This window comes from Crocuta crocuta, unplaced genomic scaffold, assembly GCF_008692635.1.
Source record: "Crocuta crocuta isolate KB4526 unplaced genomic scaffold, BGI_CrCroc_1.0 scaffold30, whole genome shotgun sequence".
Lineage (NCBI taxonomy): Eukaryota > Metazoa > Chordata > Mammalia > Carnivora > Hyaenidae > Crocuta > Crocuta crocuta.
In genome coordinates this window covers 10,356,379-10,380,511 of record NW_027528345.1, presented here as the reverse complement: position 1 = coordinate 10,380,511, position 24,133 = coordinate 10,356,379, and the positions used below count along the sequence as shown (strand labels likewise).

Below are 24,133 nucleotides of genomic sequence, written 5' to 3'. Positions count from 1 at the left end.
GGTGGCCNGGACCCGCGCATGGTGCGCCCGGGAGGCTCCTACGCTCGGCTCCGCTCTGCTTGTCCCGGCTTCTTGCGAGACTTCTCTGGTCGCGACCTCGCCGGGGCTACTGTTCTCGGGCCGTCTACCTCCGCTGGCCCACTATCTCCGTCCTTGGTCTTCCCCTTTTCTTCTCCTCGGGCTCTGGGTCCAGCTCCTCCTTTTCCTCCTGCGACCCGGGCATCCTGACCCGGCCTCACCCCCGGCAGGGCTGGAATGATGCGATTCCCTGGAGGACAGCTCCACTCAGCTCCCTGCCCGGAGACGGCGGGGGCGGGTGGCCGGGTTGGGTCGTGTGGGGCGGTCCGGCTGTCGTGGGCCTCTCCCTGGCCGGGCCAGGCTGGCTTCCCCGGTTGGAGCGGGGGCGTTTTGGGAAAAGCAGGCACAGTGCCAGCCTATTCTGCGCTTGGCAATCCTCGACGCCCAGGAGCCCCAGGAGGCGTCCTCTTCTGTGCAGCTGTACCAGCCTCTCCAGGGGTGCAGAACTCTGGGGATCCCAGTGAGCCCCGGAGATGGTGGCGGCTGGGAGTCCACTCTGTCCATGGGACGGGAGGGGGCATGNGGAGTTTGGTGCAGGGAGGGTGCAGGTCTTGGTCTCTCCTGCCTTCCTCCTGGAGTCCCCTCCTTACTCTGGATCCCAGGTTTTCCCTCTCCTCCGCTGCTCACCTCCTTTCTGTCTCCCTAGTCTTCTTTCAAACCCTCACTCAGTCTTGATTCCTCTCCCTCTTGCAATCTCTCTCTGCTCTTTTCTTCAGTCTCCCCCTCCCAGACCTGTCTTTTTTTCAGACTTCTTGTCTCTCTCTTCCATCTCCCCACCTGCCCTCCTCTCGTTGGTAGTCTCTTCCTCTCTCTCTGTCTCAGTCTGCCTCACAGTCTCCCTGTCCCTCTGTCTCATTTCAGTCTCTGCCTCTTAGGCTCTCTCTCTCTCTCTCTCTCTCTCTTTACAGTTTCCCGTCTTTCCCCCTTCTTTCCTTTTATGGTCTTAGCTTTAGGCTCTGTCTCAGTCTCTCTTCACCTCTGTTGTTATCTCTTCCATTTCATTTTCCTCTGCTTTTTAATTTGTGACTTTCTTTGTTTCTGTCTCTACCTCAATTTCCATGTCATCTCTCTTACTTGTGGTCTTTTCCAGCCCTCCCACCCCAGGAATGGGTGAGACTTTCTTCCAGCTCCCACCCCCCTCCTCCTCTCCTTATCCCTTCCCTCTGAGCTCCCAGCTGCTCTCTATCGCCCTCCCGCCCCTCCTTCTTCCCAGTCTCAGGTTAGGCACGTAGGGAATGAGGCTGGAGGGCCCTCCAGGGTTTGGAGGAGGGGCAGGGACCCAACCGCAGGATCCCTGGAGAGGGGTTCCACTAAAGACTCCACCACCTGCTACTACTACCAGGTGTCCTTGGAAAGCACCACAGTGCCTGGTACCGAGTAAGGCTAGTAAAGTTTCCTCCTGTTGTTTGTGTACGCGACTATAATTTTGCAAGTCCCCGGAGGGCTCTATGCAGTGCTATGCAGAGGGTGCAGCAGAAGGAGAGAACAGGTGCTCCTCTGGTAGCCTGTCCAGCAGGGATGAGGGGGAGGGGCCCGGAGGAAAGCCAAGGACCCGGAGGAGCGGGCTCTGGGCTCCGTGGCAGCTAAGAGGCCAAAGAAAACAGGGACCAAAGAAACCCTACTATTGTTTCTCCTCAGTTCCGTGTTTCCTGCCAGAGCGGCTCCTCCTCCACTTCTCTCCTCTTAAGGTAGAGGTCTGTCTGTCCTTTTTGCCATGGGTCGTGGAGCCCTGCCCTTGGAAGAGCATAGCAGCAGGGTACTGGATTTTCACCTGGGTTTGGGGCTCAGGGCAGGCCTGTCCCAGACTGGAAAAATGACCCTGATGACCACACAGGCCTCGGAGGGCACAGCTGGTCACGTTTCCAAGGCCCTGAGCACTTGGGCCCTGCCTTGTCAGCCCCAGAGGAATGCTTCCCTGGGACCTGTCTGGGCTGGGAGATAGATCTTCCCATTTGTGGCAGAGAGAGTTAGAATCTCTCAGGGAGAGCCCCTTCCCTCCTCTCCTGATATGGGGACTCCTGTATTTCCTGGGAACAGTTAAGGGCTGGAGGTAGAAATGGTAGGGTAACTGGCAGCAGATATGCTCCTAGAGCCCCACCCATTCCCCAACGTTGGGGGAGAATCATCCATTCATTCCACAAAGACTTATTGAGCAGTTTTATGTAGCAGGCACTGTTCTAAGCACTGGGGATACAGCCAAGAGCTAGCAGACTACTTCTCTGCCTTGAGGAGCTAACGTTCTAGTGAAAGGAGATAGACAATAAACAATGGACACGTGTAGATTATATAGGTAGCATCTGGCAAGTGCTATGGAAAAATAGGATATGTTAAGGGGGCTGGGCAGGCTGGGATGGGAGTGAGGGTTCCTTGAAATTTTTAGCGGGGTGTCAGTGTAGGTCGTATTGAGAAACTGACATCTGGGCAAACACTTGAGAGGAGAGGGAGCGATCCAGGCATATATCTGGGGGAAGAACATTCCAGGCAGAAGGAACAACCAGTGTTGCCGGAGCAGAGGGAGCAAGGAAGAGCATCAGGAGATGAAGACAGAGGCGGTGGAGGGGGGCAGACCTGTGCACCACCAAAAAGGCCTGCAAGCTCCACTGGAGAGACCAAAGGAGTCGCTGAGCTGAGGACTGGTATGGTCCATCAAAGTTGGTTTTTTGGGGTTTTTTTTAATGTTTTTTATTTATTTCTAGGAGAGAGAGAGAGACAGCGTGAGCAGGGGAGGGTCAGAGAGAGAGGGAGTCACAGACTCTGAAACAGGCTCCAGGCTCTGAACTGGCAATCAGCACAGAGCCCGACGCGGGGCTCGAACCCACGAACCGCGAGATCATGACCTAAGTGAAAGTCGGACGCTTAACTGACTAAGCCACCAGGCGCCCCTAAAGTTGTTTTTTTTTATTTTTGAGAGAGAGAGAGAGAGAGCAGGGGAGGGGCAGAGAGAGAGGGAGACAGAGGACCTGAAGTAGGCTTTGCCTTGTCAGTTCAGAGTCCCACGCAGGGCTCAAACTCACAAACTGCAAGATCATGACCTGAGCCAAAGTCAGATGCCTAGCCGACTGAGCCACCCAGCTGCTCTGACAATGAGTTTGACACGACTCCTCTGCTGTTGTGTTGAGAAGAGACCAGAGGGGCAGGAATAAAAGCAGATAGGCTCCTTCCAGGGAGAGGTGACTGTGGCCCGGATCTGAGCGGAGGGACTGAAGGATTCTGGATCCCCCGTAAAGGGAGCGCTGACTGGATCCCCTGATGGAGTGCACGTGGCATGTGAGAACAAGGAGTAAGGTGACTGGAGCTTTTTGGCCTGTGCAGCTGAAAGACAGAGATGTCTACGTTGAGATGGGGAGGATGGTGAGAGGAGCCGGTCTGGGGAGCAGAGCAGGTCAGTTTCAGACACGTTGAGTATTATTAGGTGTCGTCCAGACCATGGAGCTCCTGACTTTCCAACACCTTGCTACAGCCAGCATGAGGGGACCAAAGGAAGCTGTTCTCTGCTCTCTCCAGAAGCCACACAGCTTGCCCATGTCTCGGTGCCCATTTTGGCCAGGTCGGCTGTGGGAATTTGCCACCGCAGGCTACCTTAGTTGAGCTGCGTATTCAGCATTGACATTCCTTCTGAACCATACCTAACAGCAGCTCTGGGGAGCTCATGACATGCTAGAGATGCCAGTCTGTTTTCTGGCACTTTGGACGATACTGACCATTTCTAAGTTGTGGAAGAAACAGCACTGAATTGGCAAATGAGCATTTATTGAGTGCTTATTATTTGCAGTGCACCATGCTAGACAAGATAGAAGAAGGAAGATAGATAGGAGAATACCATCCAAGAGCTGGAAGGAGCCCTGCCCCCAAAGGGCTTACAGTCTTGCCTGGGAAGCACTGCATATACACAGAATCACAGCTTAAAGATACAAAACATCAAAGCAACACTTGCAGGCACAAAGTGGGGATGTGGGAATGGATGTTTCTGGGACCTGGTGGTTAACTACCTTTTCTCTTCAGCTCAAAGCCTTTTCTGTCCCCAGCTCAAGGACCCAGATGCCTACCCACCTGCCTCCTTGGTGCTCTGCCTCTGTCTGGTCCTGAGTGTGTTTGACCTCCATCCTCCTCCAGACTGGGAGCTTTTCAAGGGCAGAAGCCAGCCTGGTGTTCTTTGTTCTTTTCTCCCTACCCTGATGTGGCCCTCCCCAAGGGTCTGTGTCCATCACAAGATAGAGGGCCGGGCTTGGACAGACTCCCAAGGGGGAACCAAGACTTGCCTCAGACCAGACAGACCCGGTCTCCTGTGAGTTCTGCATGGACAGACCATGGGATTTTGAAAAGAAGGCCTGAGTCCAAGTCTTGGCTCCACTACTTTCAGCGGTGTGATTTGAGACCAGTCTCTGAAATGCAGCTCCTTAATCTATAAAATGGGAAGAACGATATTTGTTCTGCCTGTCTCACAGGGTTGGCAGATAATCACAGGAGATGATAGGGATTGTGCTGGAAATGTTAAAACCCTGCATAGCTGGAAGCCATTGTCCTTCTCTAACCCACCTGAAGTTTTTAAGAGGAATAGATGAGCCAGTGCATATAAAACCCCAACACACAGGTTGGGGGCACAAGAGATGCTCAATAGGTGTCCAGTCCCCTCATCCTCCTCACTTTGAATCCTATTTTGACCTCTGACCTTAGTGGCCCCGATTGGAACAATCAGGACAGGAGTTTGTGGGGATCTGTTGGGGTGAGGTAGGGGTGAGGTAGCTGAGACAATTCAGGCTTGGCTCACAGCTCAGTGCCTTTCTGCCTTTGAATTTCCAGAGCAAGGACACTCAGCTACCAGGAGCACAGCCCTGGAGGTTATTTCTTTAGTCTCTGATATAACCCCTTCCCTGGTAGTGAGCAGTGAGCCAGGTGGCTGTCACCAGCTGCCTGGGGTTTGGAACAATCCTCTCCATAGCACCTATGGTCCAGGGCAGCCTTTTTGTGACCCCAAAGGGAGCTTTGGTCAAGGAAAAGAGAAAAAAAGCATAGATGAGGAAGTGGTCACAGCCACAGATGTTCCTCATACACAGTCCATCTCAGAAGGGAGTGGAGGTCGGATGGGACTGGAGGCTGGTGCAAGGTGGGTGTGGACACAGTGTGGGACAGACACAGATAAAAGCCTTAAAATCTCAGAGGCAACAGTGCATGGAAAAGGGGCTCAAGATGTGACTCTTAGGTTCGCTACACAGCAGGCTGAAGAGGGAGGGAGGGAATGGATGGGCTGAGTGGTGGAAGAAAATGGGAGAACAGGCAGGGGCTGCTCAGGGTCGGGAGAGATTAAGAGGCTGGCTGAGGACGGGGCCAGCCCCAAACCCACCTCCTCCTGGCTGGGCTCCCAGCGCTCTCCTTTGCACTGACCACCAGCTAAAGAAGGTAAAAGAGGCCAAGGATCAGGCCCCTTCAGTATTCTCCCCGCAGGAAGCGGAAATAATGAAATAATCCCAATAATGCGTGATAATGGTATGAGGAATTACAGTTCACACAGCATCTTTACATGCATCATCTCACTTAATCCCAGTTAATCTCATTTGAGAAGCACTGCACTGGTCTGGAAATTTAGAAGCCCAGGCTCTAGACACGGACCTGCCTCTGCCTGGACAAGTCATTTCTCCTCCGTGGTCCTGTCAGTGCTCGGCTGCTCTCCCCCCAGTAACTGACCTCTGGTGGAAACGTGAAGGGAGGAAGGGGAAGGGAGATTCCTGGGGAGGAAGGGCTGTGCCTGGGGAGGGCGCCTGAATGCCTTGCCCAGCCAGGCCATCCTGTGAGCTGGGAGAGAGGGCTCACTTGCGAAACTGAGTGTCTCCTTTCACCAAGTGTCTGGTTGCAAATCTCCTCTCCCCAAGACAAAGGCCAGGGGCCCACAGAGGGCTTTTGTTTTCTCTGCCACAGGCTAATCTCTGGGTCTGGAGACCCCTGGAGATGGGGGTCTCATGCACACTTGTAGGGCATGCACACACACATACAGGCATGCACACACATACGCCTGCTTCCTTCTCTGAAGAGGTCTTCTCTCAGGCCATTCTTGGCCACCCAACCTTCCCTTTTTCCAGAGGCCACTTCTGGGGGAGCCATTCTCTGGTTGATACTTCTGTGTCTAGCAATGGATGTTGGCAAATCTTGGGGCCTAGCGCCAGGGGAATTTTCTAGGAGAGGCAGGGTAGGGGTTGGCAACCAGGGCCCTCCCTTCCCTTCTTCTGGGGAGCACTCTCTTAAAGCTCCTGGGGATGCAGAGGAAGTGGATTTATTGGGGGTAGGGGAAGAAGGGGTCCGCAGGGGAGTGAACGGTGGCCAGCCAGTACACTTGCACCAACACAGGCACAGCTGCTCACACTCAGGAGCGTGCACAGGTGCACTTGGGGACAGAGAGGCACTCATACTTGCACACAAGCGAAACCTGACGCACCATTCCCAGACCCCCTGCCCAGCAGTACCCGATGAGGCCTCTCCAGAGCCTTCCTCTGCCTGCCGGCCTTCCCTCCCCAAGCGTCCAGCTCCCTGCAAGGGGACTGACTGACTACTCGCTGCCTGCAGCCTGGGGACAGGGGGTCTGCCGGGGCTCACCGCCACCCCGCAGCCCTGGCAGCGGCTACTCGGTACCGGGGCGGACTGCGGATCCGGGGAGAGGAGAGGCGGGACGGGCGGCCCGCAGGCAGTCACTCGGCGCTCCCCCGAGCCGGGGGCGGGGGGCCTCGGGGCCGGGCGGGCGGCGCGCTCAGGCCTTGCTGCCCCGCGGAAGGCTCTGCGGCGAGTGCAGCTCCACCGACTGCCGCCGCCGCACCTCGCGCTCCTCCCAGTCGGCGTCGGGCTCCAGCCCCTTGAGCACGGCCAGGCGCTCGGCCAGGCTCTTGGCCGGCGGGAACAGGACGTAGTTGTAGATCAGCGAGCCCAGGATGGCGCCCACCAGGGGTCCGATCCAGAAGACCTGGGGCGGGCAGAGAGGACGGTCGGGGCCCGGGACGGTGGGGCGGAGCCCCGACTCCCCCGCGCCCTTCAGCCTGGAGACGCGCTCCCCGCACCAACTTCGAGTTGAAAGGAGGGGGGCGGTCTCCCAGGCGATTAATGCAACCACCTGCGGATCGGCTTCGTAATGACAGCCGCAGCTCTTGGGGAGGACTGCTTAGTGGGAGGTTTGGGGTGCGAAATCCAAGCGGACTGCCTGTGCCTCAGTTTCCATTCATTGTAATAACACCTACCTCCTAGAGTGGCCGTGAAAACTAAAGCAGTTAATATTAACTACATTTTTAAATATTAGCTAAAGCAGTTAATATTTGCGAAGCACCTAGAATGAGGCCTGGCACATACTAGCCCTAGGTAAGTGCTAAATAATAAAAATATACGTGTTAGCTAGTATCAGTAAGATCATTTATGGAGCTTCTAGTGCGCTGCGCGGAGCTGTTTCACACCTCACTTAAGTAACTTCACTGAACTCTTCCACAAAGCCCATGAGGCAACAACTGCTATTATCCTCACTTGCAGATGTGGAAACTAAGTCTTCGGCATCAGACCCAAGGGAGGAACCCAAGGCTCCCGGGGAGGAGTGCAAAGGATTTACTGAGTTGTGGGCCCACTCCGTTCCAGCCCTTGCTGAGATGGGGTTCTGACGGAAGGGAAGGCAGGGAGGTTGGCCATTACCCAGTGGTCATCAAACTTGCCGGTGACAACAGCAGGAGCCAGGGAGCGGGCGGGATTCATGGAGCAGCCAGTGTAGTAGATCTACAATGGGAGGCAGAGGTCAGAGAAGAAAGGGAAGGAAGAGGATGAGGGTGGTGTGGGGAGTCCTTGCGCCCCTCTGCAGCCTAAAGGGAACCCACAGGATGGGCAACTAGTCTGTGTATTTACAGAGCTCTGTATTCATTTGAGGCCAGAGTGAGAACTGCTCCTTTGGGGTGTCTTGGAGTCAAAGCTTCTGGTCTCTCTGGGGAGTTCTGTGTATTGGTCCCTCTGGGGGTCTTCGTGTCTGTCACTTTCAAGAGGTGGGGGGGGGGTTCTGTGTGTCTATTTCCAGAGTGGTCGGTGTGTCTGCTTCTTTGGGGGCAGGTCTGCATGTCTGTTGCTGTAGGGAGGCTGGAAGCAGTGGCCATGACTTACCCCAAGGAGGTGGCCCAGGGTGACAGAGAAACCAATGGAGAGGGCAGGGGTGCCCAGGTTGTCTCCGCGACGCTCATCTGTGGAAGCGAAGATGCAGAGCACCAGCTGCAGGGTCAGGAAAAGCTCCACGGTAACGGCCTGGCCAGCTGTCGTGTTGTTGCTGAGCTGGAGAAAGACAGAGGGTGGGGGTGGGGGCACTGAGCAGGCTCCCCACTCGGGCTCTATCTTCCTGCCCATCTGTAGTTGAGGCTCCAGAGAGGTTTCTGGGCTGGGACCGGAACACCTGGGCTTACCAGCTACCTTAGCCCAAATGAACGATGGCTTCTTCCTGGGCTGTAGCCCAGAGGCAGGGGGATGGACCCCAGGACTGCTCGTGGTCCCAAGGCCAGAGGTAGAAAACTGACTCCATTAGATTTAGGGGCTGTGGTCGTGTGCCTAATATGAGACAAAAAGGTTGCTGAGGTCTAGAATTTTTTTCCTGAACAACAGGGAAGAGGCTTTGACTGCAGCAGGAAGCTTTAGACCAGGTAACAGAAAGGCCTTCCTTGCTCTCTAGGGCCATGAAGATACTGGTGTAACAAGAGGTCTGTGGTCTTTCTTCCTGTGGGCACAAGGCCCTCAGGGAAGGGTCTTGGGACTTGGGTGGGGGATGGTCCTAGTGCGTCCCCTCACCCCATGAGCCCAGCGTACAACTCTTCCCTTTAACCTTTGCCTGATCCCCTTGATCTTACCTACTTCATTCTGGGTTTCAGGCCTCAGTTTTGCCCTGTGGATTTGTTCCCTGCACATTCTGTGGAGGTTGGGGTGGGGGCACTGGTGCCCTGTACTGTAATGTCTCCACACCCATGTGGGCTGCCCATGGTCCCAGCAGACCCTGCCTTGGGTAATGAGAGAACTTGGGGCTGAGCAAAGAGGCAATTTCATAACTGGGCCGCACCCAGCGCTGGATTTCTCCCTTGGTTTTGTCATCCTGCCCTACACCCTGCCCTACAGCACTGGGCACTGCACCTGTTGGCACTGTGACAGCTCTCAGCTCCCACGCTCCCTCTCCAGGCCCTGAACCTCCACCCCTGGGTTCTAGCCCCCTTGGGTCTCTCTAGGATTTTCGGGCTGGCCCCCTTGGGTCTCTAGGATCTAACCTCAGTCCCCACTGTGTTATCCAATGTTACAGCCTCTAGTGGAGGGCAGTGAAAAGAGCTTTGAAGGCAGGTACTTTGGAGGCCTATAACTTGCCATGGGACCCTATTTCCTTCAGCCTCAGTTCATCCTTCTGTAAAATGGGGATAACAAAACAGACTGGAAATGACAAGGGCAGAGCTGCAGCCCCACTCCCACTGTTAAATGGCTTTTCTAAGGGAGAGGTGTGGACGTGGATTTGGTGTCAGACGGCTCTGCGTCCACTTCCAGGTGCTGACACCAACTAGTTCTGTGATTTGAGTCAATTGAATGCTGAGCCTTAATTTACCTATCGAGGTAGAGGTATCACGGAATTCATTTTACAGTGTTGTATCAAGAAGTAGGTGTTATCCAGCCTGGCATAGAGGAGGTGCACATTAGTGATGTCTTACTGGTGGCTAGCTGGCCTTTCCAGTGACCTCAGAGGACACCTGGGACAGCTATGGGGATCATCTAACTCTCTTCCCTGAGGGCAACCCAGCCCCCCTGCTGCCCCATTCCAGCCAAAAGGGTTCTCCTTAGTTCCTCAAGAGGATAAATACTGAGCAGTGACTTGGGGGTTCCTTCCCAGACCCTTCCCTTCTGAGGGCCCCAGCCAACAGTCAAATGATGGAGGAGCAGGATTGAGTATCCCAATGGCCCTTCAGCATTCCCCTCACTCTGCTGTTAAAGGAGATCCCCTAGCCACACATTCTGGGACTTTCTTGGCCATACTCTCAGGAATTTCCTTTTGCAGTCTAACTGGACCTCTCCTTGCTGGCAACAGAACCAATTTCATTCTCACTGGACATGGTCACGCTCCTCAATCTGTCTACCATCTTGGCCACTCTAGCCTTTTCTCATCCCTGAGCCCCCAGCCTCATCATATTTTCCATTTTGAAGGAGAAAGAAATTCTCCAATTGGGACACCTCTTCCCCTTGCATAAGAAAGAGCCACCTGTGCAAAGGAGGGGGTGGCCACAGAGACTGTGTAGGATTCTTCAGAGACATCAGAGCTTTTATTTAGTGGCCCAGGGATAGAGCAGGCCAAGAAACGCAGGAGACTGAGGCATGAAAGAGGCACTTGCTACCCTGGCTGGGGATGGGGGCGGAGTGCATGGAGCGAGAAGTCTATTGAGGGGACACAGACTATTCCTCCCCACCTGTGGCCTCAGATGCCCAGGCCCTGCACAGAACCAGGAGAAGGGGAGGGCAGGAACGTGGGTGGGGAGGGAATGTGGCATCCCCTCCCCCCAGCTTCCAAAGTGCCTAAGGTGTCCAATTAGCTACTGTTCACGTAATCAGCAGTTAGTCACGGGCTCTGGGGACCTTCTCCAGGGTCTTGGAGAGACCTTGCCCCTTCAGCTTTCCCTTGAGTTCTGTACTTTCCCTGGTACTGACAAACTGTAGAACTTCTGGTCCACCATTTCCTTCTCTGAGCCTCAGTTTCTTTGTTTGCTGAACAAGTTCTTAGTTGATGGCTAAGGGGGGGTACATTGGTTAGGTGGAAAGATCATGGGTTTTGCAGTCAAGCCTGAGTTTGAAGGCTGGCTCTGGCACTTCCCCCTTTCTGAGCCTCAGTTTCCACATCCTTAAGCAATAAATATATGCATCCCTACCTTGAAGGGCTGTTATGAGGTGTCAGCATGTGGCTTGTGAGGAGCACCTGCCGTGCTGAAGAAGTATTGGGTCCTTCTTCCCTTGAGAAGACCCTTGGGACTAGTGCTCTGCTGTTCCTCCCGGTTCAGAAAGCACATCTGCTATGGGACCTTGTCTTTTGCTGAGTTCTAGCCCAGCCCCACTGTCTTGCATGCATCAAGTCAACAGAAACCCTGATGCTTCTCTTCCTCCATGAGGCTCAGGGCAGAAGGTGCTGGCAGACCTGCATGTATCCTGCCTCTGCTCTGAACTTCCTGCTCCTTCTGCCCTGACTCCTTATGACACTTGTGTTCCTGGCTTCAGCACCTCTCCCTCCCCCCATCTCTCTCTTCCCCCACCCAGACTTTCACCCAGAACTGGTCTCTCCCATCTCACCCTTTACCAGAGACTCCCCAGGATCTGCCCCTTATGGAAAGGGTGAAGTTCTGGCTACTCACTGCATTAACAGCCAGGTCCCCTCGGATGTCTGGTGGTGTGATCTCATGGAGCAAAGCAGCCCCTGCCACAGCGCCCAGCAGCTGGGCAGCCACGTAGAAGGCGGCTCGGAGAAAGGAGACATGGCAGCCCACTAGGCAGGCCACAGTCACGGCCGGGTTGATGTGAGCCCCGCTGACGTGGCCCAGAGTCTGCACCAGGGTGCCGATACCCAGGCCGAAGGCCATGGCGATCTGCAGCACAGAGGGCAGAGCCTTTGGCCAGTTGAGGGCCGAACCGAGGCCAAAGAAGACGAAGAGGAGTGTGGCCAGGAACTCTGCAAACACCGCCCTGGAGAAGGCTATGGACCGGAGTTCCCACATGCTGTGAGGCCTTCCGTGGGCTGGCCTGGGAGTCGCAGTGGAAGGAAGCTTGTGGAGTGCTCTTTCCCGGGCTTTCTCTCTCTCTCGCTCTCTTGCTCTCTCAGGGTCTCTGGGGAGGCTGTGCTATGGGCATTTATAAGGTTCTTCCAGCCTGGATTTGGACACGTGAGGTAGGGGTGGAGTTTGGGCCATTACCTTGTCTCTGTGATGGCTTTCTCCTGCCCCCACTCCCCACCCCTGCCCACCCGCATGCCTATCACCCCATCTTGGCCTTCACAGCTGACTAATGTTCCCCATTAATGAGCTCCAGATAAGGACTAGCGTCCCCTGGTTTTCCGTGTTTGTTCCCTGGTTACCCCAGGGCTGCTGCCCCAGGGCCTCCCCTACCCCCACTGGGTCTGTGAAGGGAGATTCTCTAAGGAGCTTGTGCCATACTCCCTCCCTCTGACCCTAATTGTTGGTCAAGACAGGGACAACACCTCACCCAAAACTGACCACGAAAGAGGATGTCAATGCTACCCCTTCTCATGATTGGAAAGTTCTTTCTGTCGTTAACCTCCAATTATTCCCTCTTGAAGGGGATGGAAAACAACTGGTTGGCATGTGACATGAACCTTCCAAGGCATAAAGGTTTTGTCTCTTCAGTGCTAGCTTTCTTGTAGTCAATTACCCATAAGTTATTAAGCTTTACCTCCTCCCTGGAACCCCAGCCAAAGAGCAGCTCCCATAGCCTAGAGGCAGGGGGTGGTTTGGTGGCATTGGGACCCTGGCCCTGGGGCCTGGGGTCAACCTGGGGCTGATGGAGGAAGCTTCTGGCTTCCATTCCAGCATCACCCTGCCCCATCTCTGTGATTTACCCTTTTTTGTCCATCTCTGTAAACAAGGGATAATAAACTTACATGGGGTTGGGATTTGGATTAAGCGAATGTAGTGCTCAGAGCCACACTGACCCATAGTAAGCCGTTAATTAATACCAGCTCTTATTCATAGCAGTATTTAGACTCTGAGGAGGAGAACAGGTCTCCCTAAACTCACACGGCAGGGTCTCAGAAGCTGTGACAGTTTGTAGGCACCCCCTGGAGCTCAGAGCCACCCAGGCCACATGGGCAGGACGTTTCTGTGAGGCAGTCAGCTGTGCAGGCTCAGGGAGGGTGCAGTGATTGATAAGCAACTCTTTGGCGTCAGTGCCCACTCAGCCCAGCATCTGGGCAATGCCACCTCCCACTGTCAGTGCTGCCTTGGCTTGGGATCTAGGAGACACTTAGGTCTGGGAGTCCCCAGGCCACACCCCCCTGCTCTCCCCTAATCCTTCTGGCCCAGCTCCCTCTCCTGAGCACTCAAAGGTAGGGTCAGGCTCAGAGTGCAGTTAGGAAGACTGGCTCCAGACTCTTTTCTACCTCCTGTCCAGCGGGCCCCCAGTCATAGTCCCAGGAACAGAAGCCTGGAGGAGATGCAGAGTGGAGCCACTTAGTGGACCATGCATCCCTTCTGGCCTCTCCTCTTTGGTCAAGGTGTTTATGATCTTGAGCAACAGAGAGGGGGAGTGGCCTGCTGACCCTTGATTCTGGGCAGGACCTCCCTTCATCTAATCAAGTGATAATCTCTTACTTCCCCATAAACACAGAAGAGGTGTTACAGCTTCTCTCTGTAACCCATTAATTCCTCACCCAAATTTGTGTATGTGTGGGTATATGCACGTGTGTATATAATATGCATGTGTTATGCATATATGTGTACATGTATGTATATACCCATGTATGTGGGGTGTGTATGTATATGCGTGTATGTGTGTGCACATGTGTGTGTTCATGTACGTGTGTGTGCATGAATCGTGTGTATGTGTGTGTACATGTGTGTGTGGTCATTCAGTCACAGTCATAAATTTAGAACCCAATGGGCTCATAGAGGTCATCTTGTCTATGGATCTCACTTTACATATTAGAACCTGAAGTCCAGAGAGACTAAGACTTGTTCCCATTCCGGTCTGGGCCCAAGACTGGGCACTAACCATGACTGGGCTATTTGTGCAGTACATTCCTTTTGAGCCAGGGAGGGAGAAGTTATTCCTGTCAAAGTCAGGGGTTTCAGCTGTGGTTCCTGGTGGGCAGTGGAGGTCCCCCGGGGCCGGGGGGGGGGCTGTATTTTGTCTACAGTGACCACCACGCCGTGTCTTATGAGCTCCAAGGGGCCATCAGCTGTCTGATGCACCACTAATGAGTATTACAGAGATGCTTTCTTGGAGATGAATTGTGATGATTGCACAATAAAGTGTCTGTACTAGCACCACTTACCTGGCACTTACAGATGGTTGGAATGGGAGGTTTATGTTATGTATATTTTGCCACAGTTAAAAATAATTTTTAAAAGCAGTGAAGGAAGGGGCACCTGGGTGGCTCAGTCGGTTGAACGTCTGACTTTGGCTCAGATCATGATTGTGCAGTTTTTGAGTTCCAGCCCCGTGTTGGGCTCACTGCTGTCGGCTCAGAGCCCGCTTCATATCCTCTGTCCCCCTTCCTCTCTCTCTTCCCTTCCCTGCTTGAGCTCTCTATCAAAAAGATAAATAAACTTTGAAAAATATTTTTCAAAAAAACAGTGAAGGAAACTGATCCCCAAAATGCTTTCTTACCAATTTTTGTTTTGTATGTAATGAAAGACGTCTTTCAGATTTATTTAGATATCAATTTCTTAAGTCAAAACCACTCTTGTGCATGTATCAAAATGAAAATGAGAGGTAAAACAAATTGGCTAACACAGTCCCCAAATGTGTTCACATTTAGAGTCCAACTTTCCTAAATTTCTTTTTGATTTTTTTTTTAAGGCAGGATTCATGCCCAGTCAGAGCCCAATGTGGGGCTTGAACTCATGACCCTGAGATCAAGACCTGAGCTGAGGGGCACCTGGGTGGCTTAGTCGGTTAGGTGTCTGAGTTTGGCTCAGGTCATGATATTGCAGTTCATGAGTTCAAGCCCCACATCGGGCTCTATGCTGAGGGCTTGGAGCCTGGAGCCTGCTTAGGATTCTATGTGTTTCTCTCTCTCTTCCCCTCCCTGCTTGCACTCTGTCCATTTTTCTCTCTCTCAAAAATAAATAAAATAAACTTCTAAAAATTTTATTAAAAAAGAAAGGACTGAGCTGAGATCAAGAGTTGGACACTTAAACCACTGAGCCACCCAGGCTCTTCCCTAAATTTCTTTTTTTATTCAGAGTCCTTGATATTTTCCTACACAGCACCTCCTGTGCTATCAGGAGTATAGTGATGCACCATTTCTTACAAGACTATCCATTACTGTATCCAGAATTTCTTTCCAAGCTCCAGATACTCCTTCTGGCAGCTTTGTCACAGGCGTTTTCTTACTTCACGTGTGACTGGCAATCACTTGGCTCTCGTCTCGGTAATCAAACATAACACAGCTACGTCCACCCCTGGGACTCTTCCTTTCCCAGGCCCCCTAAGACACCTGGCTGTTGTTTTCCAAGAAAATATGGAAATATGGTTGTTTTGCAAGAAAATATGGAATGGTGGTCATTTTTGAGTAATAACCACTGGCCTAACTAATGTCGAGTTCTTGCTGTGCTCCTCTGTTTCCATATCTTACTGGATATACAATAACTCTGTTTAACTTCTAAACCGCATTGTAACCTCGCTTTCCCCAGTTTTACTGAGAATTAATTGACACACGTTACTGTAGAAGTTGAAGGTGCACAGCCTGATGGTTTGATTTACGCATATTGTGAAATGACTACCACAATAGGTTCAGCCAGCATCCATCTTCTCATATAGATACAATAAAAAGAAACAAAAGAAGGAAAACTGTTTTCCTGTCATGAGAACTCACAGGATTTATACTCAACAACTTTCCTATGTACCATCGGCAGTGCAGGCTGTAGCCATCATGTTGTGCCTTCCATCCCTAGTACTTACTCATCTTATAAATGAGAGTTTGTGCCTTTGACCACCTTTCTCCAGTTCCCCCTCCCCCGTGTTCCTCCACCCCTGGTAACCACAACTCTGATCTCTTTTTCTTTTTCTTTTTTTTTTAATTTTTTAATGTTTTATTTATTTCTAGGAGAGAGAGAGAGAGAGAGAGACAGCGTGAGCAGGGGAGGGTCAGAGAGAGAGGGAGTCACAGACTGAAGCAGGTTCCAGGCTCTGAGCTGGCAGTCAGCACAGAGCCGGACGCGGGGCTCGAACCCACGAACCGCGAGATCATGACCTAAGCGAAAGTCGGACGCTTAACCGACTAAGCCACCCAGGCGCCCCAACTGATCTCTTTTTCTAATGGGTTTTATGACTCAGATTCCACATGTGAGTTCATACGATATTTGCCTCTCTCTGACTTATTTCACTATGTTCTAATGCCTTCACTTGAGATTCATTCATGTTGTTGGAAATGGCAAGAATTCCTCATTTTTATGGGCTGAATAATATTCCATTGTGTGTATGTGTATATATGTGAGTGTGGGTGTATTTGTATGTGTATATATACATATGTATATATGTGCATGTGTGCATGTGTATGTATCTATGTACCAACATTGTTTATCCATTCATCCATTGATGGACACTTAGGTTGTTTCCATGTCTTGGCTATTGTGAATAATGCTGAGTGAACATGGGGGTGCATATCTTTTTGAGTTAGTGGTTTTGTTTTCTTTGGATATATTCCCAGAAGTAGAACTGCTGGATCATATGGTAGTTTCATTTTTAATTTTTTGAGGATCTATCATACTATTTCCCATAGTGGCTGTACAGTGTAACCTTTTAAACACATTTTAAGTTTTTAAGAATGAGAAGGCATGAGACTCACCTGAACAATTTAATTATTTTATTTTAATTTTTAAATGTTTATTTATTCTTGATAGAGAGGGAGAGCCAGGAAAGGCAGAGAGAGAGAGGGAGACACAGAATCCAAAACAGGCTCCAGGCTCTGAGCTGTCAGCACAGAGCTCAAACTCAAGAACCATGAGATCATGACCTGGGCTAATCATCTGAGCAATTTAAATACGCATAGGTAGTGCCAGCCACTCCCAACTGCTGTAAAACACCACAACTGTAAGAGGCCTTAAAATGAGGAAAAAATTACACCTTAGAAGTGATGAAATGCAGCAGTTGTAATATTAAGTATTAGTGCTCATTCTGTAGTGCTCTGCTCTAAACATTCCTGTCTGTATTAACTCTCTTAACCCTGACAGCAATCCTAAGGGCTAAATATGATCATCCCATCTTTTAGAGATGAGGACAATGAGGCAGAGAGGCTAAATTATTTTCCTGAGGTCACACAGTTAGCAGTTAGTAAGTGTGGACACAGAGTTAGAACACCAGGTGTCTGGCTTCAAAAGGACTGTCTGGCTGTGAAAATGAACCCCTACCTCACCTCTCTGAACCCATCAAGATGGGAAGGAGGTGAGAAAGAAGTCTAAAGGGCTCTGGGTGATAAAGAAACAAGGGTTTGTGTATCTTCTGCTGGTGGCTTGAAGGCAGGGCTGAGAGCTGGGAAGGTGGAGGTGGGAAGAGGGAGTCTATGGAGAGCATGGCCAGTGAGGAGGCCCCATGTGGAGCCCAGAGACAGAATTCAGGACTGGTGCTGTCTGACAGCTGACATGAGATGTGTTTCCTGCTCTGAGCTGAGTTGCCAGTGCCCTCCATTCCCCCCACAAGGTCAGTAAAAGTGGGTCACACTCCCCAGCCTGTGAGGCTATAAGGGAATGAGGGAGAAGGGACAGTGCAGGTCCATGGTCAGCTGAAGTGGGGCACGGTGAAGAGAGCAGCCCCAGGGGCAGTGGCGCGAGAGGTGGGAGGCTGGGGCTCAGCCCTTGAGGAAGTCTATGGACTATTGCAAGGCCTTATGTCTGTGCAGTTCTGGGACAGAGTGTGAGCCATTGGATTTCCACATAGGGCTGCAGATAAAGTGCACAAGGCCTGCGTATGGTTGAATTTCAGATAAATAACAAATACATTTTTAGCATAAGTATATTCCCAGGCAATATTTAGGACACACTCATACTCAAAAGTAATTCATTTCTATAATTGAAATTTAACTGGGTGTCCTGTATTTCCTTTTGCTAAATCTGGCAACCCTATTTTTTTAAGTTTATTTATTTGTTTTAAGAGAGAATGAAAGAGAGAAGGGGAGGGGCAGAGAGAAAATCAGACAGAGAGCACCGTCAGCACAGAGCCTGACACAGGGCTTGAACCCACAAACTGTACAAACTGTGAGATTGTGACCTGAGCTGAGATCAAGAGTCAGATGCTTAACCTACTGAACCACCCAGTCACCCCTGGCAACCCTATTCTATTTGATTTTTTTAAATGTTTATTTATTTATTTTTGAGAGAGAGAGAGATGGGGGGAAGGGGCAGAGAGAGAGGGGACAGAGGATCCGAAGTGAACTCTGCACTGACAGCAGAGAGCCCGATGCAGGGCTCAAACCCATGAGCCATGAGATCATGACCTGAGCCAAAGTTTGATGCTTAACTGACTGAGCCACCCAGGTGCCCCAACCCTATTCTATTTGAAAGCAAATGGGGAGCCCAGAGGACTAAAGGCCTGAGGAGAGCTGGGTTTCAAACTAAGTCCTTACAAGGACTTTTGGGGATGAGTCATACTAGCCCCATTTTATACTGGAAGACACTGAGTCACAGAGAGGTTGTAAAAGCTGCCTGCGATCATAAGGCTGGTAAGTAGAAGAAATAATCTATGGATACAGGTCTGTCTGATTCGGAAATTCTGGCTTTTATTCCACTGATTGGCTGACTCTGTCCTCCAAACCCCACCTCAAAGGCCAGGCAGTCCAGATCGCCGAGGCCTGGGTGGTGGCAGGGAAGTTTGCAGGGCCAGGCTCCTGGGGAGGCACAAAGACAGCTTCCTGCCATCTGTCTCCTTCCCATGGGTTGGGGTACAGGGATGAGGAAGACGGATCTCACCTAGCCTCCTGGAGCTCCCCCGTGCCCACAGGACAAGGCAGGACCTTGGGCTTGGCACGTCCTCCTTCCAACCCCTTCATTTTGGGCCCTGATAAGTGTTGTTCCCTTTTCCCAGAACAAGTGTCACTGCTGTTTTCTCACGGGTAACTCTTCCTCAAACTCCAGGCCGGGGACTTGCCAGCCTTTTTGACTGAAGCCTGCGGGGAGACACACATTTAATATCCTAATCCAAGACATTAGCTCAATAGGTAGATGGATATGTAGATATAGATATGGCTATAGATAAGTAAAACTATCATTTCCTAAACAGCATTTCCTAACTGTGAGGTTATTTTTTAAACTTTTTTAAAATTTTATTTAGTTTGAAAGAGAGAGAGANGTGCCCACAGGACAAGGCAGGACCTTGGGCTTGGCACGTCCTCCTTCCAACCCCTTCATTTTGGGCCCTGATAAGTGTTGTTCCCTTTTCCCAGAACAAGTGTCACTGCTGTTTTCTCACGGGTAACTCTTCCTCAAACTCCAGGCCGGGGACTTGCCAGCCTTTTTGACTGAAGCCTGCGGGGAGACACACATTTAATATCCTAATCCAAGACATTAGCTCAATAGGTAGATGGATATGTAGATATAGATATGGCTATAGATAAGTAAAACTATCATTTCCTAAACAGCATTTCCTAACTGTGAGGTTATTTTTTAAACTTTTTAAAAATTTTATTTAGTTTGAAAGAGAGAGAGCAGGGGAGGGGCAGAAGAGAGGGAGAGAGAGAATCTCAAGTAGGCTCCATGCTGTCAGTGCAGAGCTTGACGTGGGGCCCAATCCCACAAACCGTGAGATCATGACCTGAGCCGAAACCAAGAGCTGGACACTCAACTGACTGAGCCACCCAGGCTCCCTAACTGTGAGGTTCTAAACTCCTCTTTTCTATTTCACTAAAAAAAGCAATCTAGGTCACAAGTACTAAATTGATTTCATGACCCACTAATGGGTTACCACTTGTAGTTTGAAAAATACTGCTTTTGATCCTGACTCAAAAATCACTATCTCGTTGGGGAAGGCTTCCTGCAGCCCCAGGAGCTCACACTCCTAGGACCGCCCACCCACTGGTGTGCCCTGCCCTTTTGTATCCATCAGAGGCTCGTGATGATCTGCTCGGTATCTCACTCTCCTCTGGACTGTGAGTTCCCACACCACATCTGGGTTTGCTCACTATGCTCCCCCAGCGCCTAGCTCAAGGTCTGGCATGTTGTAGGTGCTCAATTAATGCTCATCCAGTGAGTAAATGAGCAAAACCATCAGCTCTTGTCCCTCCAAGCCTCCTTGCAGCCTGTCCTGAACCTTCTCTGTTGCAGCCACATGGCATTTTTCAGGGACCTGATTCAGGAAAGAACTCAGAGCTTGAATGGAGAGAGGGAGTGTTCATTTGTGCCCTGGTGGAGTGAGGAAGGGTCAGGAACAAGTTTGTCCTCATTTGAAAAGGGTCAAGTGTGTGTAAGGGGCTGGGGGCGGGGAGTCCTCCTTAATAACCCTTCCTTGTGAAGTAGTGAGTTCCCAGTTGCTTGGGGGGAGTCCAACAAAGGCTGAGGAAACCCTGGGGAAGCTGAGGCAGGAGTTTCTGCATGGAGGGGAGGGGTGGAGAAGCTGACTAATGGGGCCTCATACAGCTCTGCCACATGGAGAAGCCCATTGCAGCCTCCTCACAGGGGAGCAGCTGGGAGCCACTGTGGGTGCTAGCAGAAGGGAGACCAGCTGGGAGCCGGAGGCTGCAGGAGGCACACTGCCCCTTCTTGACTCCTCCCATCACATCTCGGGGAGGCTGGGGGCCCCGATGAGCCAAGGGTGCCTCAGTGGCCCCACGACTCCCTGGGTTTCCATCCACCCCAGGCGGCCCCTCCCACAGGGCTCAGAGGGCAGAGTGGGAACGTATCTGCCAGCTGGCCAGCAGAGCTGGTGTCTTTGCCCTGCAGGGACACAGGGGCTGCAGATGCCAGGCTGTGCCGGGGTCATTACCAGAGAAAGGGGTGGTAACGAACTGGAAGGGTTGTGGGCAGTGCCCCACGACTTTGCTCATAAAGGTCACCCAAACCTGTTTGACTCCCCACTCAGAACAGCTGCACCTAAACCACCCTGGCTCCCAGGTGCCTGCCTCCAGCATCCGTGGGCTCCAGCGATGCGGGGACTTGCGGGACCCTGTAGATTCTGCGCAGGGTCCCTCTCCTCCCACGTGGCATCGTGCCCACCTTCCTCCCACGCTGGCGCCGCACCCCTTCTTGTCCCTCCCTCGGCCTCTGCAGCCTCACACTCTCCTGGAGCCCTGCCCTGCTTGTCCAACGTGCGAAGTGCTAGGCTCACGCTCTTCTCCACCGTCATCTCAACTATGTGGTGAAGTGGGTACCAATCCCATTTTAAGGATTAGGGGAAGGGAGGCTCAAGGACATTACGTGGCTGCCACCTCCTCTGTCCACACTCTTCAGCCCCTGCCTCACCTCCATGACGGCACAGGCTGCACTGTCCTGGTTGAGTTGCTAAGCTCTGAGGACAGGAACTGTATCAAATTCACCTTTGTAGTCCCAATGCTCAGCACATGATTGGTATGTAGTAGACACTCCAAAGAATGTTTGTAGAATGTTCTGTTTACCCAAGGGTAAAATAGCTAGGAAGTAGCCAAGTCCGATCTTCCTGGATCTCAACCCAGCCCCACACCCTTCATCTTCCTCCAAGAAGCTTTCCTTGACTTAGTCAAGGCAGCCTCCCTTACTGCACTTCCCAGAACCCTGGGTGTTTGGTATGTTCCTCTCCCCCCTCTCCCCTACACTCCCTGAAGGCAGGGTCCTGGGACAGCATCTCAGGCCTGGCTCTGATTCCCCCAGCTCTGCCGCCAGAACCTCAAAGGAACTCTGTGAATGTGGGATGCCCAGGCCTGGGTGGAGAGCCCAGGAGAGGAAGACCTCACTCAGCCAAACCAACTATGTCTTCCCGCCTGAGGCCTCAGTCACCTCCTCATGACCCCTGTTCATCCAACCACAGTTCCTCCTGGTACTAGGCCTGCCAGCTTCTCACGTGTGCCAGCCAGACCTTGGTATTCTCTGGGGGTGGGTCCAGGTGGAGCAGCTAATGCTCTGCTCATTTTGCTGCAATTCAACATTAGCCTCCAATTTTCACGCTCAGCTGCCATCCTTCCCTCCTCCCTCCGGCCTCTGCTGGGGGAAGGGAGAGCTGACAACCCCCTACAGCACCTCTGAGGGCCCCTTGGGAGTCCCTCAGGCTGACTGCACCCCTGGGCATGCTCAGAGCTGAGCGCTGGCCTTGGGTTGGAGGGACGTCTGTCCCCACCAAGGGAGCAAGGCCTGGGTGTCCAGTGGCCTGGATCCCGGTTCTACCTCTGAAGCTGCCCGGCTATGGAATGCAGAGCCACACAGGCTCTCCTAGCTTCCAAATAAACAAATGTTAAAGTGCGCGCACATGGTGAGTGTTCAAAAACAGGAGTGGAGGCTTCCCCAGGATGCAGGCCCGTGGCTCTGGGAAATCCTTTCCTTATCTAACCACCCACCTTCTGGCTACAATGTCGGCTCATTCTCTCCGTCCCATTCTAGCTGATGAATGTCTGTTTCCTTGGGATTTTAGGGCACTTGAAACAGTTCATTGTATTTATTTATTCATGCAACAAAGAGTAATTGAGCCCCAGCCATGTGCCAACCACTGTTTTAGGCTTGAAACACATCGGGGAACAAAACTGACAAAGATCCCTGGCCTGGCCCAGCCGCCTACATGGGGCAGTTTCTCAGTCTCAGGGGCACTTTATTCGATGGACTTTCTCAGCCTGCTCTCCTCCACTTTGAATGAGAGGAGATGAAAAGAAACTGGAAATATTGGAAAAGAACAGTGTTTACTTTCAGATGTCACCTTTGCCCCTATCTTACCACCACAGCTAAGTGATGTCACATAAGTGTAAGGTTAAGGGTGTAGCGTTCTTTACAAAGTTAAACACGGAGTTACCGCATGACCCCGCAATTCCACCCCTAGGTATATATTCCAAAGAGTTGAAATCAGGCCTTCAAACAAAAACTTATACCCACATGCTTGTGTAACTCTATTCACGATAGCCTAAAGATGGAAACAGCCCAGATGTCCATCCACAGACGAATGTATAAAAGAAATGCAGTCTATGCATACAATGGAATATGATTCAGCCATAAAAAGGAATGAAGTGCTAATACCTGTTACAATGTGGATGAACCTTTTAAATTAATGCTAAGTGAAAGAAGCCAAACATGAAAAGCCACAGGCTGGTGAGTCCACTGATATAAAGTGTCCAGAATAGGCAAATCCACAGAGACATAAAGTAGATGAGTGGTTGCCAGGGGCTGGGGGAAGTGGGGCAGGGGGAGTGACTGCTTAATGAGTGTAGGGTTTCCTTTTGAAGTGATGAAATATTCTGAAACTAGATAGCAGTGGTGGTTGCACAACATTGTGAACTTACCAAACAATACTGAGCTGCACAGTTCAAGATGGGTAAAGTGGTGAGTTTTGTACAATGTTATTTTACAATTAGAAAATGATAGTGTGTGCAATGCGGGACTTCTTGTCCCATGTATTGCCTCTGCTTTCCCCCAGGGCCTTAGTGCATGCTGGTTCTTCAACCTGGGATACACATGCCTCCAGTCTTCTTTTATTTTTCTTTTATTTATTTATTAAACATTTTAAAAACTGTTTATTTATTTTTGAGAGACAGCAAGAGAGGTGCAGAGAAAGAGAGGGAGACACAGAATCTGAAGCAGGCTCTAGACTCTGAGCTGTCAGCACAAAGCCCAATGTGGGGCTTGGACTCACAGACCTGAGTCAAAGTTGGATGCTTAACCGAATGAGCCACCCAGGCGCCCCTATTTTTTTTAAAGTTTATTTTGAGAGTGAAAGAAAGAGAGCACAAGTTGGGCAGAGAGAGAGGGAGAGAGAATCCCAAGCAGACTTTGCACTGTCAACGCAGAGCCTGACTCTGGGCTGGAATTCACGAATTGTGAGATCGTGACCTGAGCCCAAATCAAGAGTAGGATGCTTAACTGACTGAGCCACTAGGCGCCCGCTCCTGTCTTCTTTTGGTTCATCCTTCAGATCGCAGTGGAACCATGACTTCCTCAGAGAGAATCAAGCCCCCTGGTACGTGCTTGACCCCCATGTGCCATCCTGGTGGAGCACTTGTCTGGGTCATAATTATGACATTTATATGATGAATGTCTCTCCCACTAAACTGTAAGCTTCTGGAGAGAAAGGAGGACCTGTACACTTTTCGCTCCCTGAGGTATCCCTAGGGCTTAGCTCAGTGCCTGGCACATTCCAAGTGGTCAATAAATGTTTACTGAGTGCATAAATTAATGCATGTCCCTAAGGGAATTCTAACAGAGCCACTACCCCC

General features: G+C 51.4%; 1 protein-coding gene across 1 annotated transcript; it reads right to left on the bottom strand.

Moving 5' to 3' along the window:
- Window positions 1–6,814: 6,814 nt before the first annotated feature.
- AQP2 (aquaporin 2) lies at window positions 6,815–11,801 on the bottom strand. Its single transcript, XM_077753586.1, has 4 exons — window positions 11,442–11,801; window positions 8,191–8,355; window positions 7,735–7,815; window positions 6,815–7,024 (listed from the first exon to the last, which is right to left on the bottom strand). Exons 1-4 carry the CDS (start codon window positions 11,799–11,801, stop codon window positions 6,815–6,817), a joined length of 816 nt encoding a protein of 271 aa, XP_077609712.1.
- Window positions 11,802–24,133: the final 12,332 nt, after the last annotated feature.